The sequence below is a fragment of the Syngnathoides biaculeatus genome, chromosome 6 (assembly GCF_019802595.1).
Source record: "Syngnathoides biaculeatus isolate LvHL_M chromosome 6, ASM1980259v1, whole genome shotgun sequence".
In the NCBI taxonomy this organism is placed as follows: Eukaryota; Metazoa; Chordata; class Actinopteri; order Syngnathiformes; family Syngnathidae; genus Syngnathoides; species Syngnathoides biaculeatus.
The window spans coordinates 20,170,926-20,181,562 of record NC_084645.1 but is presented as its reverse complement, the minus strand read 5'-3'; the positions used below and the strand labels follow the sequence as shown (position 1 = coordinate 20,181,562).

At 49.5% G+C, this 10,637-nt stretch overlaps 1 protein-coding gene across 1 annotated transcript; it reads left to right on the top strand.

Annotated features, from left to right (window-relative positions):
• The first annotated feature begins 698 nt into the window (after positions 1-698).
• parietopsin lies at positions 699-6,336 on the top strand. Its single transcript, XM_061823073.1, has 4 exons — positions 699-1,659; positions 2,960-3,288; positions 4,749-4,994; positions 5,760-6,336. Exons 1-4 carry the CDS (start codon positions 1,335-1,337, stop codon positions 5,913-5,915), a joined length of 1,056 nt encoding a protein of 351 aa, XP_061679057.1. The 5' UTR covers positions 699-1,334; the 3' UTR covers positions 5,916-6,336.
• Positions 6,337-10,637: the final 4,301 nt, after the last annotated feature.

The following is a 10,637-nucleotide window of genomic DNA, read 5'->3' as shown; positions in this document are numbered from 1 at the left end:
AACCGCTTATGACACACATATCGACGCCAGTTATGGAATGGAGGGAAAACATTTCAAAAGGTTGTGCTGCTACGCGTGCCAATTTTGTGTCGTTTTCGTGACGAGGCGGCACGGTGGCTGAGCTGCAAAGCATTGGGCTCACATTTCTGCGGACCCGGGTTGGAGCCCGGCCCCGCCTGTGCGGCTTTTCTCCGGGTGGGCACTCCGCTTTCCTCCCGCAACGTTAATTGGACACCCTAAATTGCGAGCGCGATTGGTCGTTTGTCTCCACGTGCGATCGGCTGGCGACCAGTTCAAGGTGACCGGCTCCAGCGGTCCCGCGACCCTCATGAGGATAAGGGGCTCAGAAAACGGATGACGATTGAGCGCCAAAGACACGGCGGAAAGGGTGTCCAAAATCAGACTCCGCGGCCCGTCCCGACGCCAATCCCAGGTCGGAAAGCATTTTTTTTTTTCTTCCCGCCTTAAATTGCGAGCGCGATTGGTCGTTTGTCTCCACGTGCGATCGGCTGGCGACCAGTTCAAGGTGACCGGCTCCAGCGGTCCCGCGACCCTCGTGAGGATAAGGGGCTCAGAAAACGGATGACGATTGAGCGCCAAAGACACGGCGGAAAGGGTGTCCAAAATCAGACTCTGCGGCCCGTCCCGACGCCAATCCCAGGTCGGAAAGCATTTTTTTTTTCTTCCCGCCCTAAATTGCGAGCGCGATTGGTCGTTTGTCTCCACGTGCGATCGGCTGGCGACCAGTTCAAGGTGACCGGCTCCAGCGGTCCCGCGACCCTCGTGAGGATAAGGGGCTCAGAAAACGGATGACGATTGAGCGCCAAAGACACGGCGGAAAGGGTGTCCAAAATCAGACTCCGCGGCCCGTCCCGACGCCAATCCCAGGTCGGAAAGCATTTTTTTTTTCTTCCCGCCCTAAATTGCGAGCGCGATTGGTCGTTTGTCTCCACGTGCGATCGGCTGGCGACCAGTTCAAGGTGACCGGCTCCAGCGGTCCCGCGACCCTCGTGAGGATAAGGGGCTCAGAAAACGGATGACGATTGAGCGCCAAAGACACGGCGGAAAGGGTGTCCAAAATCAGACTCCGCGGCCCGTCCCGACGCCAATCCCAGGTCGGAAAGCATTTTTTTTTTCTTCCCGCGACGCACTGGATGTCAAATCCGCTTTTCCGCGCTCTTATCGTTGAAATCCTTTCGAGTTTGCAATTAGCATTATCGCTGCAGCTTTTCCGGCGAGGAATCCCCGTCCAAATCCCGTTTAGGATCCAATCGGTCACGTCGGGCGGAAGATAAGACGGCGCGGCCGAGCCACTTTGGGCCAGTGCGGCGGCCATGGACGGCGACGGCGACGGCAACGGCACGGAGGCGGAGGCGGAGGCGCCCACCGTCTTCCCCCGCGCGGGCTACAGCGTCCTGGCCTTCCTGATGTTGGTCAACACGGTGCTGACGGTGTTCAACAACGGCACGGTGATCGCCGTGTCCCTGAGGAACCCCGGCCTGCTGCACCCCATGAACGTCTTCATCCTGAGCCTGGCCGTGTCCGACCTGATGATCGGCCTGTGCGGCTCGCTGGTGGTCACCGTCACCAACTACCACGGCTCCTTCTTCTTGGGACGCGCCGCCTGCGTCTTCCAGGGCTTCGCCGTCAACTACTTCGGTGAGTGACTGAGCCTCGCGTATCGTTGAATATTAAATCTATTTTTGACGTCAAATGAGATCGAGACGCGCTCCGTCGCAGTTGCTTATGCTTAAACATTAAAAAAAAAAAAACGTGTCGATTGTGCACATTTGAGGGGTTAAATGCAAACGTTCTACATAGGAGGACGTGAAAAATTTAATATACCTGCATACATTGTTGCTGTATAGATATGAAAAGTGACCTAAATTGCAATAGAACATTAAATGTAGACATCAAGACATACCATTTTATTTAAATTGGTACAATAGCCATCTAGGGGACGTTAAAAATGTCAACATGGTCCATTCACGTTGCACTGTATTGAATTTTGAATGCAGCTTATAAATTTGAGGCATATCGCTTATGAATATGATCTAAATTTGGTAGATTCCAAGTATGGACGCTTAAAAAAATTTAGTTTCTTTCAGCTTGTCGTGTTAGGGTTTGCCACAGCGTGACATGTCAGATGAACGCTCATATTACGTCATGCAAACGATGCGTGAGGTCACGGGTGTCCAACTGAAGGCCCGGGGGCCAGAAGCGGCCCGCCACATGATTTTCTGTGGCCCGCGAAGGCAAATCATGTGTATCAACTTCCATGATTTGATTTTTTTTTTTTTTTGGGGGGGGGGTAAAATCCGAAACAAAATTTCAAATTGTCATATCGTAAATGATGACGTTGAGATATTGCCAGCGTTTTTGTGTCGCCAAAAATCAACAGTAGTTGAGAAACTCCATTCCCCTTGATTTCTGATTCCAAAACTAAACTCAATGAAATATTTTCATGGTTTCAGTCATAATAGCCCTCTGACAGAAACCATAACTAGGATGTGGCCCGCGATAAAAATTGAGTTTGACAGCCATGCATTAGGTGTTGCTGGAGGCCACTACTCACAGCCAGACGCTCACGCGCAAAGTCACCAGCCGGCCGTCCAATGACAGGAACCATAGTTACGCTTCATAAAGCCGCTTCGTTTCTCTTTGACTACGTCGTATGATTTCCAAAACATTCATTAAAAATGCAGCCCCCTCCCAGACAAAACAATGGATTCGTGGTATTTTTTGGGGGGGGGTTTGTTTTTGTTAATAGTCACAAAGATGTTTTGGTGAAATGTACAAGAGGAAAAATGAACGCTGGCAAAAGTTCAGATACGTGAACATTTGAATGAAGTGGGGAGGGAGGGAGGGGGGGGTAAAAAGGATAAAAAAAAAAAAAATGGAAAAAATGGGACTGGATTCGCCCAAATAATGCCATCTGACCCCCCCCCCCCCCCCGGAGGCCTGGTGTCGCTGTGCACGTTGACCCTGCTGGCGTACGAGCGCTACAACGTGGTGTGCGAGCCCCGCGCCGCCCACGCGCTGAGCATGCGGCGCAGCGTCACGGGGCTCCTGGCCGTCTGGCTCTTCTGCCTGTTCTGGGCCGTGGCGCCGCTGTTGGGGTGGAGCGGGTACCGGCCCGAGGGCGTGCAGACGTCCTGCTCGCTGGCCTGGGAGGAGCGATCGTGGAGCAACTACACCTATCTCGTCTTCTACACGCTCGTGTGCTTCGTCTTCCCGGTGGCCGTCATCGTCTACTGCTACTGCAAAGTTCTGGCGTCCATGCGGAAGGTACTTTGCAATCATCTTGTTCTCCAAAAATATGCCAAAACCTCACCAGGGAGCGGTAGACACACCAGTACGACGACGACAGCGAATACTTTTGAGACATCGAGAAATAAAAGCAAAAGGTTCCTCGTAATGTGCCATTGGTTGCTAGCTAGTTTGCTAGCAATTTCTAGAAGTTGGAAACATCTAATAGAGCAACGTCAATAAATGTATGCGGTATAAAATGTAGGACAGTAATGTGGAACAGTGTCAATTGTGCAAATGGTGCAGATACTTCTCAAGCGCATGAGTGGGCAATCTTAGTCAACAACAGATGAGGAAGCAACAAACAAGTAAGAAAAAGAAGTAGTGGTTTACATCAACTGAAATACAGGCAGGAGGGGGAAAAAAAGCTTTCAGTTAAATATTCGTTAGTGCCTTGAGATACGAGCGACCTGACTTCAAAAACAAACAAAGATACCGTCATTTGCAGCCGACGCTTTCAACCCTGCGGTTTATGCGGTGATGCGGCCTATTTGTGCATTTTTTTTCCCAACGGCCGCAAAAGGGGCACTCGAGCGGATAAGTCAAGAGTGAGACCGTGGCATATATGTGCCGAGGAAGTGACTTTTACCGGTTCTGCCGTGTTAGCGCTGCGCTAGCATGTTACTGCTGTGTCTGAGTGATTTTGACCGCTATGTTTTAACTGGCCTTGTTAGTGCAGTGGCGCTAGCCTTAGCGCGACGGCGCTACCCTCTTTCTTTGTAAACATCTCATGTTTCAATGTATGTACCAAATGGTATTTCCTTTACAAATGTGCTGGGTGAGGCTTACGACAAGTAAGGAGGCCGGGCTTTACAAGCGCATAGCGTTTCCTGAGGAACGTCTGCTTCGTTTCATGCTCATAAACAATCGAAACAATGACAAATACTTGAACAGCGGCACGGCTCCGAGGACAAGGGTTCAAATCCCAGCCCCGCCTATGTGGAGTTTGCATGTTCTCCCCGTGCCTGCGTGGCTTTTCTCCGGGTGGGCACTCCGCTTTCCTCCCACATCCCCAAAAACATTAATTGGACACTCTAAATTGCCCGTAGGTGCGATTGGTCGTGAGTGCGGATGCTTGTCTCGATGTGGCCTGCGATTGGCTGGCGACCAGTTCAGGGTGTACCCTGACAGCTGGGATAGGCTCCGGCACTCCCCGCGACCCTGGTGAGGATAAGCGGCTAAGAAAATGGATGGATGGATGGATGGATACGTGAACACAAACAGTTGCGTAACACACGGAGACAGACAATATAGCAACCCTCGGGCATACGTTCTTTATCCTGGCCGTGAAAGGATGATCGGCGATGAAAGTGAGTGGCGGCCGAACGAATTCAACTCGGTTCTCGGCTCAAAAAGTACTTTTGACCACTTTTTGTTTTTTGTTTTTTTTTTGGTGCCTGCGCCCCCTGAGGGTTCCCCCTGTTGATTTTCCTTCTCAGTTGAACAAGAGCGTGGAGCAGCAGGTGGGGCGTTCCCTGCAGAAGGAGACGGACCGCGCCGTGGCGATGGTCCTGGCCATGACGGCGGCCTTCTTCGCCTGCTGGCTGCCGTACACGGCGCTGTCCGCGGCGGTGGTGCTGGACCCGGACCTGCGCATCCCGCCCCTGCTGGCCACCATGCCCATGTACTTCGCCAAGACCAGCCCCGTGTACAACCCCATCATCTACTTCCTGTCCAACAAGCAGGCAAGAGCGACACTTGCGCCCTGGCCGGCTCGCCGTAGGGTCCGGAGTCCAATTCCTTCCGGCGCACATTTTCATATTTTGGATGCGTTTTATAGGGGAAAATACTGCAATGTACGCGAACGCTACACGGGAAGCCGAAACGCTGCGACGTCGCTTGGGAAAATCACCCTGTAATTTAAATGAATTAAGATTACATTCAAGAAAAAAAAAGAACAAAATAATTAAAATGAAATGAAAGAAAGAAAAAAATTTATTGAAATTAAAATTTTAAATCAAATTAAGATTAAGATTACTCATGACTATGAATCATCTTTATAATCTGCTCCAACCTTTGTTAGTACACAATGGGGAAATTTGCTCAGGTCGTTTCAGCAGCAAAAACGGACCCGGAAAATATATAAAAATAAAAAAATAAATCAAAAAATCTTGAACAATTAAATTGCGATGATTGCGATTTGAGAGATACAAACAGAATGACTGCAGCAGCCGTTCTTGACGACATTTCAAAAATATGGAAATTGTTCTGAAGCGGTAGCTCCATAAGTTGGCGTAGCCGCGAATGCAATTTTACTCATAAACGGAAAACGTCTTTCGTTAACGATTGGTGACTATCATTTCTTTTAATATTTTAAGTAATGGAAAGCACTTCGTGATGCATTTTTCCGTCATTGTTTTGTTTCGGTTTTTGGCTCAACGTTTTTTTTCCCAATGAAAACGAAAAATTCCGTTGAATGAGAGCGCAAATATGTACACGTATGATTTCAGTTTCGAGACGCCACCCTGGAGATGCTGTCCTGCGGCCGCTACGTCCCCCGCGGGACGGCCGCCGTCGTCAGCGTCGGCATGCGACCCCTGGGCGGGAGGGGCAAGGGCGGCGCCTGCGGCAGGATCAACAGGCACGGGAAGGTGCTGCCTCTGTGATGGACCCCCGACCGGACCCCTCCCGACACGACACACTCACCCACAGACCGGGGGTCCGCACGGGGGGGGCTTGACAGCCGGCCAGCGGGAGGACGACAAAGGAAGCGAGGGGTCGTCCTCCTGCTCCGCGCTCGAGCGCTCCCAAGACCGGCCGAGTGTCGTTTTCCTCACTTGGTTTGGCCCGTCGTCATCGGCGCCGTGTGGGCCGCTTCATTAGGTACACCCGCACCTCGCCCATCACGACACGGAGGGGGGGGAAAAAAAAAAAAAAAACCCAAAAAAACGCTCTCCAGGTAGGCCGACGCCATCGTCGCAACACACTGCGACCTTGACTTCCAAGTTACCAATTCACTTATATATCTATATGTATATACACAGTATAAATACATACAAATACATATATATATACGAGAGATATCCTATGGGCCGCGGTGGCAAAAGTACCCTCACTTTTCTTAAGTAGAATTCCAGAGACTTGTATAATAAGGCAAAAAAGGAGAAGAGAAAGTACATATTTTTTTTTTTTTAAATAGAAAGTAATCATAAAAATAAATACCCAAGACGCAGTTCCTGGAAAAAAAATCAAAAGTCCAGTAAGAACTCAATCCCAGACCCCCCCAAAAGAACACTTGGATGGTGTTTTTAATACAGTCTGTATTTGGATTAAAAATGTCAAAATTAAAAACTAAATACCACATGATAACATAACCATTTTTGGGACATCATGATTTTCACACATCAAAATATTTAAGTGTTTTAATCTGAAGCCATAATTTGGTGTCAGGAGAGGATACAGTAACTCATCAATCTGAATTAGCAGGTAGATTTTTAGGACGAGATTATAAATTAGGAAAGTTATCATATAACTTAACCATAAAAGTTATTTCCTTGATCGTGGCCTGTTAGGAGACTTTTGTCTCAATATGGCAAAAAATGGCCACCCTGCCCATGAATGGGTTAATAATGTGTAGTTACCGTACATACTGTAGTATCTGTGCGTTGGATGTATGCCTTTAAGAGGCGTGGCCTAGTGAGTGACATCAGAAGTGGAGTCAGGTCAGCAAGTTAGCCTGGTGTGAGCGTCCCGGCGTGAGTTGTGGCCTACAACAGCAGCTTTTAGAAAGTGTTCTCGTTTTGTATTTGGGTTTTGGAACGTTTCTTGCGTCTCGGTGACTCCATTTTTTGTTTTTTTTTTAACTCTACTAGAACGCCGGCGTATCCAAAGTTCGCCTCATAACTAAAATATTGCTCGCAACACAACGCAAAACACAATCGACCGACTCGCGAGTCTCGGTACCGTCGTGGGGTCATTACATTTCTTCACGTTTCCATCCAATAGAAATGGCCCCTCCGGAGCAAAATGGCCGACTACCTGTTCAATTTCATACGTGGGTCGTGGAGCCTTATTGGCGCATCGATATGATTGATCGATTGTGTTCTCCCCTTTTCGTGTTGATTGGAAAAAATGCTCGTCCCCAACTTTCCAGGGGGCGCTACTGGGCTTTGGGGTGGTGTCTTTGCTACGCTACGCTTTATTGTCAATCGTCAAGCTATGTAGGATTTACAGATGGATGGAAAATATGTATTTCTCCTCTCACTGTCCCAAACCCAAATGCTGTACCACTGATTTCATTTGACGGATGGTAGGAGTAAATCGTGACTTTAAGCGGGCCTAATCAATAATCTGACAGTGTCAGTCAACATGTAGCATAAGCATTATGAAATATATGTATCGTGTATATTCGATTGCGCAGGCGTTCTTAATGTTGTGGCCTTTGAGTACGATTTCCGTGTAGTTTTTAATCCATTGCAACTCAGTTTTGTATTGCTCCATGTGTACATGAATAAAATATGTATTTGTAGACGTCCATTTTCCAAATCCTCTTTGACTTTCAAAGTAAATGTCAAATACAGTCGTGCTGTGTTTGCGCTCGTTTATGACGTGACTTGCCGGTTTTTTCCCGAAAATCAAAAAACGAGGCAGAGCGCCGAAAGAGGAAGCGGCGCCGACTTGAAATCGAAGCGTCCGGGCTGACGTTTCCGCGGCGGCGGCGGCGGCGGCGGCGGATTAGACACTTGAGAGAAGCGCGCCGACAATAATCCCGACTCGGTCAAGTGTCTGGGCCGCTTTCAGACGTATCGAGCGCAAATGTCGCCCGAATCCGCACACGAGAAGGCACAAATGACACTGAATTCAAATAGATACATACTGTAGATTAGAAAAAAATCACGATAATAATTTCCCCCTCCTCGTGCTGTACTGCTGGATCTCACCATATTTCTCATACTCATATTTTGCACCTACGTATTCTCGCCAGAGGGAATATCCATCCATGCATTTTCTTCGCCGCTTATCCTCACAAGAGTCACGCAAGTGCTGGAGCCAATCCCAGCTGTCAACGGGCAGGAGGCGGGGTACACCCCGAAGTGGTTGGCAGCCAATCGCAGGACACATCGAGACAGACGACAAAATCGCACTCACAATCCCGCCTATGGGCAATTTCGAGGGTCCAATTAATGTTTCGGGGATGTGGGAGGAAACTGGAGCGCCTGGAGAAAACCCACGTAGGCGCAGGGAGAACATGTAAACGCCACACAGATTGAACCCGGGTCCTCAGCACTGTGAGGCCGAGGCTGTACCAGCTGATCGAACCGTGCCGCCCCAGGTGAAATATGAGATTGAATTTTTTGCCAATGAAATGGGCTGGTTCCGTCCGCAGGCTGCGTGCGTTTGAACCGACGCTTTTCGGAGATTTGCGTCACGTGACCCAGCCGACGGAACCGCTAGGCCGTGTTTGACGGCGTCCGGCCGATCGAACGGATTCGGGCGGTGACGCGCCGATCGATCACCAAATTCATGGAGATGGAGGTCAGTCGAGCGTTTGGCACGCCAGTTGCAAATTTATTTTATTTTATTATTTTTTGAAATTCCTAAAAAAAAAAACCCCGATCTCGGTCCGTCGCTTTGTTTTGACAGAACGCAGGCTGACGATTCCGACGGAATTTCTCGACTTTTGATCACTTTGGAGGAAAAGAATCTTCCGCACGTGTGAAAGCCGAATTCGCTTCGATTTGGGTTCGGCGTTTACGTGGAGCCTTTTTCTCCGGACTGCGCTTCCGACCCGTTTCCGATCGGAACGCGAGCCGGGTCTATGGCATCGTTGCCCGCTTTGTCAGGTCTTTGGACTTTTGAGACTAACGTGTTTCTTGCAATATTCCGGGCAGGGCTAAGAGGAAAGAGTGCATTGTGTCGACGTAATCCCAGATTTGCCGTCGAGTGGTTACGATCCGCGTTTTGAAGCTAAGAGCATTTCACCCTTTTCCCGGCAAACGGGATTACGCGACGTTATGGCGTAACGCCCCCGTTGTACGAGTCCCGTCTGGCCGCGGTTCTCACCTTTGGACGGCCAAAGGGGACCGCCGTGACGACGGGCCCTCGACGTCTTCCCGTTGGGCCGTTCAAAGCCGACTTTATGAGCGCCGGCTGGTTTTTTGGGACAGTTGTCGAGTCTAGCCACGGACTCTTCCTTCCATCTTCCCATTCATTCATTTTTTTTTTTTTTCTCTCATCATCCGTCCATCTATCCAAGCTGCGTGATTTCGTTTGTTTTCACTTCTAAAAAAAAAAAAGGTGTCTTATCTTCTGGGCAACCTTGGAAATGAACTGCGCATTCTAATCATACCGCTTAAGGAAATCATCCACAGACTGAACAATACTGGTCCAAGTATAGATCCCTGTGGGACACCGTGACTTTCCCCGTCTCCTTCTTCTCCTGCTCCCTCTTCTTCTTCTTCTTCCCCTTCCTCTTCTTCTTCTTCTCCTTTTCCTTCTCCTCCCTCTTCTCCTTTTCCTTCTCCTTCTCCTTCTTCTCCTCCCTCTTCTCCTTTTCCTTCTCCTTCTTCTCCTTCTCCCTCTCCTTCTTCTCCTTCACCTTCTCCTTTTTCTCCTCCTTCTCCCTCTTCTCCTTTTCCTTCTCCTTCTCCTTCTTCTCCTGCTCCCTCTTCTTCTTCTCCTCTCCTTCTCCTTCTCCTTCTTCTCCTCCCTCTTCTCCTTTTCCTTCTCTTCTCCTTCTCCTTTTCCTTCTCCTTCTCCTCCCTCTTCTCCTTCTTCTCTTCTCCTTCTTCTCCTCTCCTCTTCTCCTTTTCCTTCTCCTTCCTTCTCCTTCTTCTTCTCCTCCTTCTCCCTCTTCTCCTTTTCCTTCTCTTCTCCTTCTTCTCCTTCTCCTCTCCTTCTCCTTCTCCTCCTCCTTTTTCTCCCCCTTCTCCTTCTTCTTCTCTTCCCCCCCTCTTCTCCTTTTCCTTCTCCTTCTCCTCCTCCTTTTTCTCCCCCTTCTCCTTCTTCTTCTTCTTCTCCTCCTCCTCCCCCCATCTCGGCCTGTCTCGCGCATCCTCCTCTCCAACCCCAACCGTTCTCCTGTCCTCCCTCACGACATCCGTCCACCTTTTCTTTGCTCTCTCTCTCTCTCTCTCTCTCTCTCTCTCTCTCTTTCTCTCTCTCTTTCTCTCTCTCTCTCTCTCTCTCTCTCGCTCTTTCGCCCCCGCAACTCCACCCTCAGACTCTCTCGCCCCCGGACGCGTCCAAACCATCCATCCAAGTCAAGTCTGCTCTCTCGAGCTCACCTTGTCTCCAAAACATCCAACTTTGGCTGCCCCTCCCTCTAATGAGCTCACTTCTAATCGGATCCGAGCGAGAACCTCAACACCGACTGATACCAACCGGGC

Coding starts and splice junctions, on each gene's coding strand:
- parietopsin (XM_061823073.1), top strand. CDS start 1,335: ATGGACGGCGACGGCGACGGCAACGGCACGGAGGCGGAGGCGGAGGCG. Junction 1,660..2,959: donor CTTCGCCGTCAACTACTTCG/GTGAGTGACTGA, acceptor CCCCCCCCGGAG/GCCTGGTGTCGCTGTGCACG. Junction 4,995..5,759: donor ACTTCCTGTCCAACAAGCAG/GCAAGAGCGACA, acceptor GTATGATTTCAG/TTTCGAGACGCCACCCTGGA.